General features: G+C 41.6%; 1 protein-coding gene across 3 annotated transcripts in view; it reads left to right on the top strand.

Moving 5' to 3' along the window:
• TANK (TRAF family member associated NFKB activator) overlaps positions 1–16,284 on the top strand; it is a 52,536-nt gene extending 36,252 nt beyond the window's left edge. Inside the window, exons 6-10 of one of the 3 annotated variants that reach the window (XM_048485829.1) lie at positions 1,176–1,334; positions 3,370–3,443; positions 4,163–4,281; positions 7,585–8,129; positions 14,071–16,284. In XM_048485829.1, coding sequence (XP_048341786.1) covers positions 1,176–1,334; positions 3,370–3,443; positions 4,163–4,281; positions 7,585–8,129; positions 14,071–14,247 — 1,074 coding nt within the window. In that variant the 3' untranslated portion in view covers positions 14,248–16,284. Of the gene's footprint in view, positions 1–1,175; positions 1,356–3,369; positions 3,444–4,162; positions 4,282–7,584; positions 8,130–14,070 lie in introns of all 3 variants that reach the window. The other 2 variants (XM_048485830.1, XM_048485828.1) reach the window with 2 other exon arrangements.
• Positions 16,285–18,388: the final 2,104 nt, after the last annotated feature.

The raw sequence follows: 18,388 nt of genomic DNA, 5'->3' as shown, positions 1-18,388 counted from the left end.
CTGGTACCCCATTCTTCATATCTTTTTTTGTCTGTGGTTACCCTATGTCCTTCAACTGACTGTCCGTTGTGTCTGCTATTCTTCCCATTTATTCTGAATGATATAAAATAGGTCTGCAACCTGTGGCTCTCCAGATGTTTATGGACTACAAATCCCATCAGATGTTTATGGACTACAAATCCCATGCTGGCAGGGGCTGATGGGATTTGTAGTCCATAAACATCTGGAGAGCTGCAGGTTGCAGACCCCTGGTATAAAGTATTCATTAGTACTGAGCACACTGCCCTCTATCCAAAAGAAAGATAAGCCATGTATGTAAGATGATCCTTCTACAAAATGTTATACATTAAAAAGGGTGTTTATACATAACCGTTAAGTTGTTTAAGACACACACACACCTGTTGATAGCAAATGAAGAGGAGGGACCTAACCTTCACAGAGATAGTGGTATTGAATTTCAGGTTTCTTGGGTTCTATTTCCTCTTTGCAACAAATTGTTAAATGACGTGCCTCTATCAAGCCTGGGAAGATTCAGTCTTAAAGAAGAAAATTTTCATGCTGCTTCAGTTCATATTTTTTTTGTTTTTATATTGCTGAGATTTTATTCCCTTTCTATAGAGACTGTCATCATATACGAGCAATTAATCGCTTAACAGTGTAAGAGAGAAGACAACTTTTTAAATGCCTTAATTTCTTATCTGTGAAGCTTTGCAGCTTGAGTCTTGCAAACCCCTAAGTCATTAAATGCTAAGTAGCTACATTCTGGCTGTTCCAAAAAGTACGATCCTTGAAAACAATTGTCACCATCTTTAAATGTACTTTATCTTGATTCTACCACACATTGAAACTAATTAAATATTAGTGAACATAGAGCATAAATGGAATAAGACAACATCTCCAACATTTTATAAGCACTAACATGTATTACCAGTGGTGCAACTATTTTATATATTCAACCCAACACACGATTGTTTTGAATAATTGTCCACAAGGAGACACAACTATATGTAACAGTAAAATGGTTTTTAATTACTTCAGCCTAAAGTGATGGTGGTACGTTCAAGGCTGGGTTTTCATTTTGATTTCCAATTGTTAATTTAGCAGTCAGTTTTGTAGCAGGTTGCTCAGAGCCTGGAAATTATCCAATCGTGCTGTACGTGTCTTTTTGTTTTAAGGAACAATTGGAAATCAGAAACATCAAACTGAAGCAAACAGAAGAGGGCAATAACTTAAAAGAAAAGGAATTTGAATCTGTTGTTGCCAACAAAGAAGATGAAATAAGGCTTCTCAAGAAACAGCTCAAAGAAATAAGCAAAGCACCAAACTGCACACAGGTACTAACATATGAAAAAGAGGTAAGGCTATTTACAAAAATACTTGCCAACTATGACATGTATCCAGTGTCAATTGTATACAGTTAAAATTAATTTCTTAACCCATAAACTAAATTTCAGTATAGTTAAATTATTAAATGCATAAGTTATTTTCCCCCTCCTCCATTATGTATTTTAAATTATTTGTGAACAATAATTCTGAAACTCGATATTTTTTTGGATTGAAATGTCATGTACATTCTGCCTTGCCTTTATATTGATGCATGTATTCTGAGACAATGCCAACTTCAGCTAAGACAACCTTTCAAGTATGTATGTGTGTATATGAGAGTGTGTGTATATTATATATGAGAGACACAAAAAACCCACAAAAGGATTGTTGTAACAACTTTGTTTCTCAGTTAAAAGACGTTGAATCAACGCCCATGTAATACAGGGCTAATCCACAAGGTGGCAGTCAAATATAATAACTTCTTTTAATACAGGCTAGAAAGCATTTGATTAAGCCTTGGCTCAGTTTATTGCAGAATGTCATAGTCTTTCCTAGATGGGAACTAATGTGATACTATGATCTGATTTATACCATATATAACAGTGGTGGCGAATCTATGGCACGGGTGCCAGAGGTGGCACTCAGAGCTTTCTCTGTGGGCACGCGCAAACAGAATGCTCTTATCTAGGCTGGCCTGGGCCACTGGGTTCGATTATTATCATTAAACCTAAGACCTAGTTTTGGGGAAGCAGTATAGGTAACCCTGTTAAGCGCTGCTAAACCCCACTGATTTTCATGCAAAGAACTAAAGCATGATCCTTTACCTGGGAGTAAGCTCGGTTGCTGGCAGTGGGGCTTGCTTCTGAGTAAACGCTCCTAGGGTCATGATTCACCGGTTGGAAGAGTTGCATGGTTGCTTCAAAGCAAAGCCACTGACTACCACCAAGTTTATTCCCGAGTAACGCACGCCTCGGAACCAACTGTTTTTTCTAAACTGAAACCTCAGTATTCAGGTTAGATTGCCATGTTGGCACTTTGCAATAAATAAGTGGGTTTTGGGTTGCAATTTGGGCACTCAGTCTTGAAAAGGTTCGCCATCGCTGATATATAACAACTAATATTAGCTCTGTGTCTGAACTGAGAGCCATCATGGTATAGAGGTTAAGAGCAGGGAACTCTAATCTGGAGAACCAGGTTTGATTCCCCACTCCTCCACCTGAGTGGAGGACTCTTATCTGGGTAACTAGATTTGTTTCCCTGCTACTACACATGAACCTCCCAAGTGGGGTAATTCCTGTCTAGTTCAGGGGTAGGGAACTTGCGGCTCTCCAGATACTTCAGGTCTGAAGCACTTCCCATCAGTTCTTCTACCAGCATGGCCAATTGGCCATGCTGACAGAGGCTGATGGGAATTGTAGTTCCTGAACATCTGGAGAGCCGCAGGTTCCCTACCCCTGGGCTAGTCACAGTTCTCTCAGAACTCTCAGCCCCATCTACATCACAAGATCTCTGTTGGGGGAAAGGAAAGGAAGGAGTTTGTAAGCCACTTTGAGACTCCTTAAAAGAAGGGAAAAGCAGAGTATCAACCCAAACTACTCTTCTTCTTTAATATGTATTTGAGTGGGATTTTTTAATAAATGACTGTTTTGAATGAGAAGGGATGATTTTACACTGAATTTCTTTGAGGGGAGTTTTTTCCCCTTATTAAAGTGGGGCATTAGAACCTGTTGATGATGAGAACCAAAGTCACTTCGACATTAATGTAAATTAATGTGCTTCCCTTTTCTAACATATCTCAACAATCAAAACATCCCAACTACTCCTTCAACGTTTTCTAGCACCTTAATGAGGAGGTTCTGCATTAGATTTCTGGGAAACCTGTTTGACCATTTAGGATTATGACATTTTTTTTTTGAATATGAAACAAAAACTGATCCAGTGGCTATGTTGTTACAGTATTAAATATGTTGATGTGTTCAGTTGTTGAGGATGAACCAGTAAGGTCTGTTAATATGAACTTTTTTTTCCCCCGTCCCTTAAAAGTTAAAAAGCGACAAGCAGGTTTCATCTAGGCCGGAATTCCCTACGGGGGCCTGTGCTGCTATTTCCTTTGAAAGGTATGTTGAGGAGTTATCGCTTGGTTAGTTTGTGGGGATGGTTGTGTAATTGGTGCAGGTCTCGCAGACAGTCTTGGCCCAACAGAAGGGTTTTTCATCGATGGAGCAGACCTCCTGTTCTTCAGCCCTCTCCCACCACAGCCTGAAAGGCACTCAGAAATGCTGTTCCAGTAGGAAAGGGACTCCCAGCCATGGCATGAGAGAGAATTTGGAAGTCAGCAATAGGAGGGGGTGATTACCCTCCTCCTTGTGCCAGCAGGGCTCCACTCTAGTGTTTATGCTGGCTCTGTAATTTATGGCTCCTCCTTATGCTCCAGCATTCCTTCCCTCTTGCTCCCAAGGGTTAAATGAGTAGGGAACCCTCCCCCCGCCCGCCCACCCGCCCCAAAACCCCTCTGGATTCTTGTTGCCCTCTTATGGTGCATAGATCTGACCCATGTCAGGGTTCCTATCCCTGAGAAGGCATCTCATAAAAGTCATTGCTGGCACCAGTCAGGTTAGTGGTGTGACTAGAGATGCTGCGCCAGCAAAATTTTCTAGTCTGTGATGCAGTGATGAAGGTGCAAGGCAGGAAGCCCCATCCCAAAGCTCACTGTTTTTTAATTACACCTCTGGCTTGCTAGACTAAGGTGTTCTGATAATTCCAGGAATGTCCTGATGGGCTTATTGCTCAGTTGAAGATTGAGTGGACAAAGGCTGATTGACCTCTGAATTTTTAGGGACGAACTCGGGAACGTTTTCTGGGGACTGAAGGAGGAATTTCATCGCATACGCACTCTAGCAAGGACACAGACGGACCAGCTGAGTAAATTTAAGCTACGGAGAGAACCTGTGACTGGTATCCCTTTACAGCAGCTCTTATTTTCGGCTAAAAGTTGTGCTTCGTTTTGGAGGTTGCCTTAACGCCGAGCGTCGTTCCAGAGCTCTTTTAAGGCTTTCTTCCTATTTTATATTTCATTATATGGTGCAGCTTATGTTAAGACAATCTCAGCCCCTATGTAGGCTGTAGGGAAGGTGAGGGAAATGGGCACTGCTTGTGAAGTACTCATGGCTTGTGAAGTTCATTCACTTGGCGGCTTGGTTCGGGAAGCTACTTGGCTTATTGTTGAATTGCACAGGAGTAAGCAGTTTTGGCCACACTTCAAAAGTGAATGGTGTTCATGTACTTCTCCCCTCCCCCCATATAATGACTATGGGAGGGGATGTAAATAATTATGCCCTGATGATCCCCATAGGGCAGTGGTGGGTGGCGAACCTATGGCACTCCAGATGTTCATGGACTACAATTCCCATCAGCCCGTGCCAGCATGACTTGCTGGCAGGGGCTGATGGGAATTGTAGTCCATGAACATCTGGAGTGCCATAGGTTGGCCACCATGGCCATAGGGTTTTCAAGGCAAGAGATGAATGGAAGTGGTTTGCCAGGGCCTGCCTCTGGGTGGCAACCTTGGCGTTTCTTCCTCCCATCCAAATACTAACCAGAGCTAACCCTGGTTAGCTTCTGAGATCTGATGAGGTCAGACTAGCCTGGGACAATCTGGGTCAGGGCATCAGTTAATTTGCTAGGGACAAAAAAATAAGTTGGTGCTTCAAGTCAGGTTCTGTAGAACAGGAGGTGAGGGGGTCAACTTGACCATTTACAGGCACTTCGTGGTACTGGATCTCCTGCAGCTTATTAAGGTTAAAAGCAATGGGTTATGTGAGAACTGAATCAGATTTGGGCAGCAACAGTAAGGAAGGGTAACTTAATCTTTCCTCCTGCTCCATTCGTCCAGTTCAAATTATATCTTCAGCTGCTGTTTGCCCCAGAAGAGAAAAATATCATATGTACCCTTGTTTGACCCTTGTTTGTGGTATATGTATCCCTTTCTGGGTGAATCCTGAGACACAATGCATAACCTCAACTCATCAGTTTCTACGGAAATGCTTGGCACCTGTAATGCCACAGCTCTGTTAAACGCTCATTTGTTTTGTGGGACTTGTGCAGTTATAGTGTTCTGAATAGCTGGTTGTTTTGCAAGCCTGTGCTGCAGGCAGCTGGCTATGGAGTTTTCTGTAAGATCAGACTCCATAGATATCTTCTTAAAAAGGCTTTCAAATCCTTATTTCAATGGCAAGAAAATCAGGACTGGCTGACCTGTGTCAGACCACAGTCCCTTTGCAATCCAGTACAGCGGCCAAAAGTTTCCACTAGATAGCTCTTCTCTCTCAATCAGGAATCCCAGATTCCACTGGAGAGCTCTTAAGGACTGTGGTACCCTGGGGTGCCGTGAGCATGTCCCAGGGGTACCACGGTGACACTACCCCCCCCCCCCCTCATTTTTGTGGTGTCTCCCACCGGCGCCAGCAAGGACATGGAGCTGGCCCATGGGGCAGAGCCTGCCACAAGGTCAGCAGCCACCACCACCCCCAGTGCTTCCCTTCACCCTGGGAGGGGAAGGTGGGATGTGTGGCAAGCAGGGGCAATGGGAGGGGAAGGTGGAGGGTGGTGGCAGGGGTACCGTGAGATAGGAAGAGTGAGGTCCAGGGTACCCTGACCTCGAAAAGGTTGGGAAACACTGGTCTATAGTATGATGATAGTTGCTTTTAACTTCAAGAATGTCAGAACTTGCTGTACTGAGTCAGACCAAGGTCCTGCTACAATCCAGCACCATCGTTCACAATGGTCAAGCAAGTCAATGGTCAAGCAAGTTCCACTGGAGAGCTCTCATTTCATGCATGATCTAAGTCACTTCACTGTCCATAGTATGAAAATAATTGCTTTCAACTGCAAGAATGTCAGAACTTGTTGTACGGAGTCAGACCAGGGTCCCGCTACAGTCTAGCACCGTAGCCCAAAGTGGTCAAGCAGATTCCACTGGAGAGCTCTCAAGGACCCAAGGCACACCATTCATGCATAATCAAAGTCTCAACACTGCCTGTAGCATGATAATAATCAAATCCCATTGACAGCACCAGCATCTTGCAATTGATTGGAGGAGGACTTCAAACAGCTGTTTTAATTGTACAGACAGCATCCATAACATATAGTCCGTGCTGAATCTCTCATGTCCGTCAGTGCTGCAGAGATGGTCTAGCCCCATATTTTGCTTTCCCGTGACTTGTCAAAAGCCGGGTCTGGACTGAAGTCAGGCCACACTCGGTGAATGCATGGGGTTGGCATAGCAGAAGCTGAAGCATTCATGATTTGTTCATTTATTTGGCACAGTGGTTTGCTGCTTTTCCAAGGGACTTGCCTGAGGCGGCTTACAAAACAACAAATTGTAAAAACAAAACTTTGGACGTTTTTAATTAAAATCCAGCATTAAAAGCTCAGTCACGGCTTGAAGACATACAACCACTGAGCAACTTAAGATAATAATTTTCAGGCTAAAAGCACATGAAAAGGAGGTTAAAAGACACCCTTAAGTAGAAGCCTAATAGAAACGTTTTTGCTTGGTGCCTGAGGGCGACAGGCTCAAAAGGAAGGGTGTTCCATAAGCACAGACTTTCCCCATAGACCCATGCAATGAAATTATGATGGTACGAATCAGGGCTTATGAAGGCAGAAACACTGGACTTTTCTCAGAAATTAGTCAACATCATTGAAATCTAGTCTTGGGTGTTACAGGAACTGAGACGCACGTAACCCATGATTCAAGCCAAATCTAGCTAAAATGAAACAAGATGAATTGGTGTGGCTCTTTATTCTCTTTAATCTGTAAAATATCCTCAGAGGTGGGACACAATCTACTCCCAAATATGTTATTGTAGTGTTGTGAATTGATTCCCAGAGGCTAGAAACTGGGCAAATAACTACCACTAGTGTGTGGGTCCCTCTCATTGTTCAAGAGCCTCCGTTACTACACAGATCAAAATGACCAAGTAATAGTTTCAGCAGAAATCTATGTTAGTTAAAAAAATGTCTTTGTTTCCAGTCTGGGGAGCCAGCTCAAGGAAACTGTTATCAAGATTTGCCAGAAGGGAAGAAAATTTCTAATGATCCATGCAAATTTAGGGTCCCTTTTTGTTTATATGTCCTGACGGACCATCTTTGTCGACGGTGGAGCCTTAAAAGAGTTTAGATTAGTTGATAATGAGCTTGAAACAAGTCTCTGCGGCACTATATATAACCATTTACATTTTGCCTCTGTCTTCACAGAAATTTCATTCTCCAAGCCGATTCAGTGTACCGATGAACACGCAGATGATCTTTGCAACCCTTGGGTTAAAAAGGATCTCAATAGAGACCTCGTTCCACAGTTCCCGTCCATCACCCCGAGAGGCATAGGCCCAGATGAGGAAGAGAACTCTGTAGAGTCCCTTTCTAAACTGAACGTCAAGTTCCCCCCTACAGACAGCGACTCGACTTTCTTGCAGAGTACACCAGATACTCTGCCAGTGCCTTGTGCGGTGGGGCCAGAATGCTTGCTTCCGGATCCACAGTTTGACAGGGAGCTTGGAGATCCAGCTGTGAACTTCAGTGAAGCAACGTGTCACTTGTTTGAAGAACGCGCCGCTGTTCCTTTTACTGCGGCCGGGCATAACCTGTTGGCTGTGAACAAAATCAAACCTCCAACCCACACAAACGAGCTCTTGCAGAGTCCTTTGGACAAAGCTCTGGGCTTTACAGCACCATTCTTAAATAATTTTGAAGCCTTTTCCTCTCTAGAAGCTAACGAGGGAACGGTGGGGGCACCTCAGCAGGTATATTGCTTTTGTTTCTTATCAAGTTTGCATTGGCATGCGATTATTCTATAAACTGTAAAATAGATGGCAATCGGGAGCATTTGTTTAATTTAACGCATACTCCGTTTGCAGCCCTGTCGGGGATTCTGAATTCAAAGCATTCATGAAGTGGTGGTTTGCAGTTCGGCTTGGGCTCAGCAGCTCGCAGACTCCCATTTGAAGCCTTCATTTGCTGCTGCAGCGTTTTCTTAAATCAGATTCATTCATTCATCTGTATCTTTCCTTTTCCAGTACTCAAGACAGGTGATAGTTAAGAGCCAAAATAGCATAGTGGGTTAAGAGCAGGTGAACTCTAATCTGGAAAAGCAGATTTGATTCCCCACCCGTCCACGTGAGCGGTGGACTCGAAACTGATGAACCAGGTTTGTTTCTTCAATCCTCTGCATAAAGCCTGCTGGGTGACCTTGTGCTAGTCAAAGTCCTGTCCGAATTCTCTCAGCCCCGCCTGCCTCACAGGGTGTCCATTGTGGGGAGGGATGAGAAGGAGTTTTTAAACCACTTTGAGACTCCTTAGTTCAGAAAGCAGGGCATAAATCTTCTTCAGCGTCATGCCGCATTTTTTGAAAGATATTTCTAAACAACGTTCTCTGCGGGGGGCTGTGTGTTTTCCGGGTTGTATTGCCGTGTTCTAGCAGCATTCTCTCCTAATGTTCTCTGTGATGCTTTTCTCCTTTGATGCCCACCATGCATATTGCCGCTCCATTTCTATGAGGAGGACAGCATCTCTCTCTGTGCCATAGGGGTCTTTTTGGGTTGAAAAATACTTAGTACTTTATACCTCCAAAACTAGTCCTCATTGACTGCAGCTTTCACCCACAGATGTTTTAGCGCACATGTAACTTCTCACATTAGGAGCACATGGGGGACTTATAGTTTCCATGCAAAAGCTGGCCAACTCAGGCATTACCAATAATGTTGCAAAAGCAGCCTGCCATTCCCCCTTTATGTACCTGCCATTGCCACTTGGTGCTGGATCACCATCCAAATATGCAATAACCTGTAACAGTATCAGACCAGACTTCCAGACTTTCCCTCCCAATGTATTTTGGCTCTTGTTTCTGCATTAAATTGCCTGCTTGTTCTTTTAGTACTCATGTATTTGTTTTTAAATAGATGGCACCCTGTATTGTATATTAAAACATTTGGAACAGCTGGCAGTGTGGTTGCAAATAGATGCAGAGAGATACAGCTTTAAAAAATGCAGGAGAATTGGTGTTCGAACTGTTACAAGATGTAGAGTGTCAGGCTAGAAAACTTGCATTTAAAAAAAAAAGATGATGTCTAGGGCATCCGATTTTGAATGCGAAGGGCCAGTTCTTTAAGCCAGTTGTAGCCTGGAAATCTTAATATTTTTAAGTGTTTACATTTGGGAAGACAACTGGCAATAAAAAAAATGGTTTCAATATTTGTTAGTTGCATCCATGTAGAAACGTAGGACATTAGACCACTGATTAAAATTGTGTCTCTTATCCAGAAGCTTCTGCAAGAGAAGCCAATGTTACTTAAGAATCCACTAAATATACAGCTGTATTAATTGCTTTAAATATTTCTGTTATCTTTACTGCTACCGCTGAGTGCAGGCATTCATTTTAATTTACAAGTGTTGAACATAATTTTTAATCACTGGGAAAAAAATCAATAATTTGAATCCAGCTAAATGATAGACGGGAATAAATGCCCTTTTGCAGCCCTTTGCAAAAGAACCATTCGGAAAGTAAGAAAATTCTGTTTGCTGAAAATAATGTGTCCAGTTCTAGAGGCATTTCGAAATGGCTGTGAGCCCCATTGCTGGGAGAACTATGTGAGTGCGTAGTCAGAATTCTCCACTGATAGCCACATCTTTTGTACCTGGCTCCTTTACAAAGACTGGTTTGAGATGTTGCCACTGCAGCAGTTGCATAGGTCAGACATAATAACGCATCATGGTTTTGTGTTTCCATGAACAAGCCTGTGAGATCCTCAGCCCTCATTTCCTCACACAAAGTCCGTAAAACACCTTCAAATTCTACACAAACTATACTTTCCTATGTTGAAGCCATAAACTTTGGTTGGTTCTTTTCCTTCCAGACCAGAATTAAATCGTGGTTTGGAAAAGAGAGAGAGAACAAACCATACTGATTCTTCAGGCAAATCTATAGTTTTCCATGGAAGTGTTTTAATTTTCAAGCTAGGCAGAAATGCAGGGAGAAGGGAGTGTCCGTGTGAGAATCTCCCAGATTTATTCATCTATTGGCATGAGCGGTTGTCAGTTCTGAAGCTCGCTAAGGTCTTCACCAGATGGATCCTAAAGCTTCGTTCGTGTGATAAGCCATACAAACATCGTTTGGGGCTGCTCACCATGCCGAGTAGTTTGTAAAAGTGACGGTTTTGAAGGCACTTCGTTGAAAATGACTGAATCCTTGTAGAAAGGATTTGCCAGTGCCAGTCCCCTTATCATGATGACTTACATGCCTGATCTTGTATTTCTCTCCTCTCCCTCCACCCTCAATAAGGACTTTCTGTCATATACTTAGTACATGTGTTAACAAATAAAGATGAGGAGGGTGAAAGTTAAATGCAGTGTAATTGGCAGCCATAAGTCGTTAGAGCTGTGGCTCTCAGTTGATGTAATAAATTTAGCTCTTCCTTGCAGACACTAAATATAAAAAACTCAATCAGGCTTCCTCAGTAAATTGCAGTTTTTTAAACACCTGGGTTGAAAACTGTAATTCTGAAAAAACAGTACGGACTCAACAGAAATTCACATGGACGGGAAATTCTGGTGCACTCTTGCGTTCTGGTTCACCTGGAGTTCTGATCCATCAAGCAGAGCGCTTGATTTTTTTTTATTTTGCACAAAAAAAGCAAAACAGGAAGAGATCAGCCAAGATACTTTGTGAATCACTAAATATGCGTTTGTGGTAGCAGTTGAACAAAATGTGTCGCACATATCTATGAATCTACCTGAGGAGTGCCCTGCCTCTTGAAGCTCACCTGCACGACAACGTGGTTTTAGGCACTAGGATAAAATGTGATTTGCTTATGCTGGTTTTTAAACTGAATCTTTTCTGTATTGTTGAAGGCTTTCACAACCGGAATCACTGTGGTGCTGTGTGGTTTCCGGGCTGTATGGCTGTGTATATGCTGCTGGAACACGGCCTGTATATGCTGCTAGAACACGGCCATACAGCCCAGAAACCACACAGCACCCCAGTAAATATTTTCTCCTTGCCCTTTTCTCCCCATTTTCATGCTCTTTGCTTTTCAGGTCTGTTTTAATGCTCATTTTTATATTGTTGGCTTTCCCGGTTGCTGATTCAAAATCCTGACGATTTGTTTCATAACTGCTGCTTGAGTTTGTTATTTTAACTAAGATTTTTTTTTAATCGGATTTTTATTATTATGTTACTAGCTCCCTCCAGCAGATTCTAAAGCATGCGTAGTGAATACTTGTAACCCTAATTTTATTGCCTTAAAACACCACAGATGATTTTAATTGTGAGCCAAACTGTGTAGGGCTTGATGTACTGAAATGTGGGCTATGAATCTAAAAAGCTGATCAATCTTTTAAATAATACCTATTTGGAAAAATATTTGCTCATATTGATCTCTAGATATAAATCCTTCATTTTTGCCAACCAGATGCAACTAAAATAAGCTTTTAAAGTCAGTACAATTAGTGGGGTTACCATCATGAGTAGGGTATTCAACTGATGTGTGTCTGTGTGTTAGTGAGGGCAAATTGTAATCAGTGATGCCATGAATTAAGGATTCGTGTATTTTTATTGGGGGGGTGGGGTTTGAAGGCTACTTTGATTCTGGTATGTTTCTGTAATAGGATGCAGGGAATAGTTAAAAGATTACTTTTCCTTCTGACATTGAGTGATAGGTTTAATGAAGAGAATCTTTTTACTTTTCAATCATTCAAGCAGGTCACATTTAGAGGAGCAGAATTTTTTTTAACTAAGTAAAAGCCAGACTATTAACTGAGATCTCAAATGGAAGGCTTGAAATTCACCATAGCGCACGCAACGCACTTAAGCAAAAGTAGAATCATTAGAAAGAATGCAGAATAAAGCCATTGTGTAACTTAATGCCCTCCACAAAGAAAAATTCATTCTACCAAAATGCTTTGTAAGTCAAGCATTTAGCTCTGTTATATAGAAACTCTAAACCCAGTGAACAAATATCCTTAAGAATTGGTCCTTTCACTGGTGTGGATGCTTGATCAAATATTATAAGACTAGCAGGTATATTTTGGTCAAGTAATCGTACTTCCTATGACAGTTATTAAACTGCCAGATTAAATCAAGGTGGAGTTGCAAATAAGTAATTAAAAGCACACTTCTGTGGCGATATTTAAAACACGCATCAGTGGTTAGACAGCTTTCCGAAGCAATTTACACCAACAAAAAGTAGACTGTAAGGAGAACTTGCTGTAATTACACCTAATTAGCTTCTGTTCTACAAGGACTGATAGCTGACCACGGTAAAAGAGCCATGCTATAAATCTGCCAAGACCTTGTGACAACGTTAAACATTGTTTAGGTAAAGGACTCCTGAAAAGATATTGTGGCTGATATTCTTTTTTAATGAGCCAGCGTGCTTCAGAATTCTTAAGGTTCTAGAACTTTAAAAAGCCGGTTCGGAGTTCATTTTTTTTGTGTGTGTGGTGATGGTAATGAGGGGACTACAGTGGGAATCATTGTTTTGTGAAGGTGGGCTTATGGGCGTTTAATAGGAAGCTGGGTTCTCTCTTTAAAATAAATAGATGATACAATCAAAAGGGCAGATGAACACTGTCTTTGTTATTTTTCTGACTTTTTCCCCTTTGAGTTAGGAAAAGTTATGGGGGTGTACTCACAGATGGAGGGTGGGGGTGGACTAGAGGCAGCATCAAGTCCTTGAGCAATAGGAGGAAGGCTTAGAATAAACCCTATATGGCTTACAGAGCATTCAAACCCATGTTGCATTTCTAACCCCAAAGATGTACTGTCCTTGTCTTCCTAATGCAAATGTAGGGTTAAAAATCACACAGCAATATGACAGTTGAGAACACTTTTGCTTTTTGCCTTTCCCCTTCTTTCCAAATTTGCTGCAGTTTGGATGCCGTTCAAAAGGTTCATTTTTTAAAAGAAAGGCACAGAACTGAGAACAGTGGCTAAATACTTGTCCCCCAGCATCCTTGTACAGATAAAATTCAAATTATCCATCAAGAGTATGTAACAATCAGAAGGCTAAGAGATTATAGTGAAGAAATAATGAAAAAAAAATTAGCTCCCAAATTAGCCTTTGTGGTTTCAAATTCTTTCCCCGTGCAGCCATGTCACCATACAATAAAAATCCGTTTTGCACGTTGCAATCAGTAAAACAAGCATGTATTTTTGAAGCATTGTTAAACGTGTTCTGTTTCTTGAAAATAGGGATGCCATCTGAGTAGGGATTCTTAGGTCAGTGCCTTAGGGTAACATTTCTGCATAGACTGAAATAAAGAATGTAGCACTTGGGTGTATCAGATGGCAGTTTTTAGCAAGAAATGCTTCTGCTGATTATAGTAAATGCTACTGGAATAAAAAACAGTAAATAGGCGAGTTCTTATAAGCCGTAATATTATGATAACTTCACTAAAGAGCAAAATACATTTTTAACTGGATATTTTATATTAGATTCAACCAGATTTTTCAATCTTGCTGAGTTTTCTTCCTTACTAGCCCCAATCCATCCCTCCTGGCTTTTTCGAACATAGTTCTGGGGATTCCCAACTGGCCTTTTTGGGGTGGTCAGAGGAAATCCCCAGCTTCCTTTTTTTCACTCCCCCAAAGCTGGTTGAATCCAACCTTCTATATTTCAGCATTTATGTCCAGAAAGAGAAACATTCATTTTGCACAGAATATTAACTTTCCCCCCTTATCTCTTGCAGCCGCTCTGGAAACCGTATCATGCTGAAGACAATGACTTATCAACGGTTGCTTCTGCAGACCCAGAACTTGATCAGCCTGGAGTATGTGAATTCTGCCAAAAAGTGTTCCCACCATCTCTTACGTCCAGCGAGGACTTTCTAAGGCATCTGAATTCACACTTCGACAAGAAGACGTAGTGTAACTGCAGAGGAAATTTCTTTGGAACTGAAACGCGATAGTTTCTGCATAAATGAGTTTGGACAGACTTGTATGGACCATTAGGTTGTAATTAAAGCCACTGTTGGGAGGAGCATGTATAAATATGCTCCTGTTAACCTCAAAAATTGGAGCTGGGAAGACATAGGTCATCCAGTGTGGGACTACAAAGGAGGATGACCTGATCTCTTACTGTACTTCTAAAGAACTATTGTTTGCATCGGAAACATCTCTAAACAAATGTGCTCACGGAATGTGATGCATTTTGCACCCTCATTAAGTATATTAATTTAGAAGCAAGGTCTGCCTATTTATATAATTGATGCTGAGTACTGAGGTCTGAGAAAGATGTGATGTGAGCCACAAGTTAAGAGCAAGTATTTCACTTGCACCCATCGCCGTTAAATGCTCTTGCTGGGTAAGCTGGTTCCTTAGGCCATTGGAAGTTGTAGTAATTCAGATGGCAAATTGTGGCTCGCATAAGACGCAAATGGGCATATATGAGATAATTGAGATAATTGCATTTTAAAACGATTGGACACATTTGGAATGCTGACCAGTGTCCCACATAATACTTTTTCAGTCTTTAGGACTGAAATAACTCATTTAGAATAGAACTGGATTTTAGTTCTTATCTCACAATTTTAGTTCTTATCTCATTTTGTATATGACCCCCTTAATTGTAGTAAAAATTGATTTTGTGAGTAAAGCGTCCCAGGTGTGACATTTTACAAATGGAATGGTGGTATCACATATGTCTTAAAAATACAAAATTTGCTCTGTTTTTTTTTTAAATCCTAATCCTTGCATCAATGAAGGATTTTTAAGGTTTTAAATAATTTTACTCCATAGCAGTTTATAACAGAAGATATTTTTTCAAGATTTGATTCACACAACATGTAACTTTATGCATGTGTTCTTCACACAAGTGCCTTTCACTGCAGTTACAAGATACAATTTACGTGTGACTTTATCAGGTGAAATGGGATTCTGTTTTCTATTCTGTTTTATATTCAGAAGTTCCTTCATTGGGGAATTTAACTTTCTATGTTTTTAGTAGTTGGATGCTGTTTTTTTAAAGAAGTGTACATCTGTAAGAACAGTGACACCGGTACCATAAATATGCAATAAAGTATCATCCATTCAGACCTTTGGGGTGGTCCCTTCTACCCTATTGCTTTTCCTCCCATTAGTATGTAATCCTTTGGTAGATCCCAATGTGTACATCTACCATCCTTCAAACTTTGCCCATGTAGGTGAAGCTGTAAACCAGCTCCGATTCTTGCCCCCAAGTTCCAACTCTGCAATTCCTGCTCACGTGTTCAACAACTGTTATTCTTGAAGTTCCCAGTTAAGAGAGAAAAGGGTATTCTGATTAAATTATAGGCCCCACTTCATATCTAATTGCAAACAGTTAATCATGCACGACAACAGGTGGCGGTGGATGCAAATCCTTATTTGCATTGAAAGGCGCATGCAGCCAGTTCTATGAATACAGTAATGTGAAAGAAATGTGCATAAAAAGTATGTATGTGGATCTTGTTCACAGTTGAAGGGAGAGCTGCTGACTTTACCATGTCTATTAATGTACCTGGGCCCCACAAAGAAAGGGGCCTTGACTACCCTCTTCTCTCTCAATGCCCAATGTCACCCAGTAAAAATGTCTGCCAATTTTATGGAAAAAGAGTCTAATAGGCAAATACATTTATCTTTCTCCTACAGTTATTTTTTAAAAGTAAAATGCTAGCTCAGCTTCTGGATTTGGGGGGTGTTAAACATGAGGTTTACAACATTGGTTACATTTGTTGGGGTTTTGTATGTGTTTTTTTAACCATTTTCTACATAGGTGAACGATGTAAATACTGAGCTTTTTGTAATCATGAGACTTGACCTGAGAGTTTTACTGTAATATTTTCGAGAACCCGATAATATTTGTAGACTGGTAATCTTGGGCTGTGCCAATTTCAGTCCAAAAGTATTAATTGTGTAGTAATTTTTAATAAATAGTCTGTATCTGCTCTTGATGTTTTGACTGGCTTTATTTTAAGTGTCTGTTATTTCCAGCAAATGCCCATTTTAAAGTTCAAGGGACAAGAATGCATACCTTGAATAATTGTAACTCATTTGGCTTTACCAAGCATTTTTCTACAATTGTGATTTCAACTTCTCGTCTGATTCTGACAAGTTGTTAACTGCCTTTGCACTGTAATACTCTGTAGTGTGAGGGGGTTTGTCTCTGATGTGACCTAGAATGTATGCTTTGGTTTTATTATAACAAATCTACCATTTATGAATGCATAAGTGATATAGCAGAGACTCAACTGTTTTAGTCTTGCTTAGATAGGATGATCTTGCAGTTCCCACTTTGGTGGCGAACTGGTAATGTACAGCTGGACTGCTCTTGAAAGAACTGTGGTGCTCGGACATAACCTTCTGTCTTTGAACTTAAAAGTAATCCAGTAGTAAGTCCAGACAGGCTTTGGAAGAAAAGAAATGTAATTTTGTACTGTATTTTTTCTGATAGTACATTTCAGTCATTGAATTATTCTGGTCAAATAGCATGTTTCTCTAAAGCTCACTCTGTTTACATTTTTTTCACACATTACGCAAGTCCTTTTGAATGACTTTCAAAGGTTTGAAACATAAAAACACGCACACACAAACGGGACTGGAAATCGATCTTAATTCTGGAAAGGAGATGTTAATTCTATTTCCCTTCAGTGATCCACCCATGGGGACTACTAACCACCCCTCCAAAAGAAAAGTTTAGGCCTACAAAATTCAAATGCAAGCGTAAGGGCCTGCAGGTAGTTCTTTGAAGTACACAATGCCACGCTTTTCATTTAAAAAAAAAATTGGACCCCCATGATGTTTTTGTAGATCTCTGCATAATTGTTGGCTCTGGTGGATGCGAAGCAAATACACACCCTGAGCAGCCCCCAGTCTAATGCAACTTTTTCCCCCTTGTTAAAAACTGCTGCTTCTGCTGCCAGTGGGGACATCTGCTTTATTATGCTCACCCAGGGAAGCTCAGGCACTAGGAAGTACTAACAATACCATCTTTGCTCAGCAGAGGAGACTCAACCCAACAGGGAGAGGAATTATTTTTAAAAGTGGGAGAAGAAAGCTGATCTTGGGAGAGAACAGAATAAAATTCCCCTACTTTCTCTCACCTTTGATTATAGTAAGATGCTTGCCTCTCCCTCCCCCTAGCCATGTTTGAAGTGGGGCTTGGCAGGATATTTTGGGTAGCAGGGGAGCTGATTGGTGCATAAGGCAATCCCGAGCTGGAAAAAGGAGACGGGGAGCCCCAGGTTTGCTCCCCTCAACTGTAGCTGCAGCATGCATGAGACCTGTCTGCACACACACAATCACACACACTTTTTCTGCCTGGCTCTCCAGCTATCTCTCGCCAGCTGCTTGTGGCTCCTTATAATTAGACTGTCACCGCTCGTTAGAGGAGGGAGGAAAACGCTCGGGTGACAGATTCCTCTACTTCATCCAGGGGGGTGCGATTTTCGAAGGGGAAATTTAGTCCATTAATTTGAGGTCTCAGCTCTGTCCTTTTCTGGAAATCCCCCTCCGCAGTTTGTTTATTGCCACACTCAGCTAGAGAGAGCTTCTTGCTGCCCCCCCCCACACACACACACACCCTCGCCTCCCCAGCCCTCTAATAAGATCTAGATTGCATTAACTCCGTCGTTTGATATTTGCCTGCATAAGATGGGAGGAGGGCTTTCTTCTCCATTGCAGCGCTCCGCAGTCCCCTAAAGGGGGCGCGCTCGAGCAGACCTGTTCCCCCTACTACATTAAGGCCCGAGCAATTCTTCCGAGCGTTGCAAAAGGCTAGCTTGCGGGAGCAAAAATCTGCTTGCAAAACATAATGCATGCAAGAGGGGGGGAAAAAACCCTTCTGGGTTCCTTTCCTCTCCCGCCACCCCACCCACTTTAGGACGCGCTTTTGTCGCTCCCTCGCACGCCTTTCTCTTTTCCTCCCGCCCGATTCATGCAAGGTTAATTCAGCTAGAGGAGGCTCCATCCAAATGGCAACTGGCATTGCATTTATTTTTTAAAAAAAACCTGAAGGGGAGAAGAAAGGGGGAGAAAGAGAGAAATCAGAAT

This window comes from Sphaerodactylus townsendi, linkage group LG02, assembly GCF_021028975.2.
Source record: "Sphaerodactylus townsendi isolate TG3544 linkage group LG02, MPM_Stown_v2.3, whole genome shotgun sequence".
In the NCBI taxonomy this organism is placed as follows: domain Eukaryota; kingdom Metazoa; phylum Chordata; class Lepidosauria; order Squamata; family Sphaerodactylidae; genus Sphaerodactylus; species Sphaerodactylus townsendi.
The sequence above is the reverse complement of the archived record's forward strand: the minus strand, read 5'-3'. Positions and strand labels throughout refer to the sequence as shown.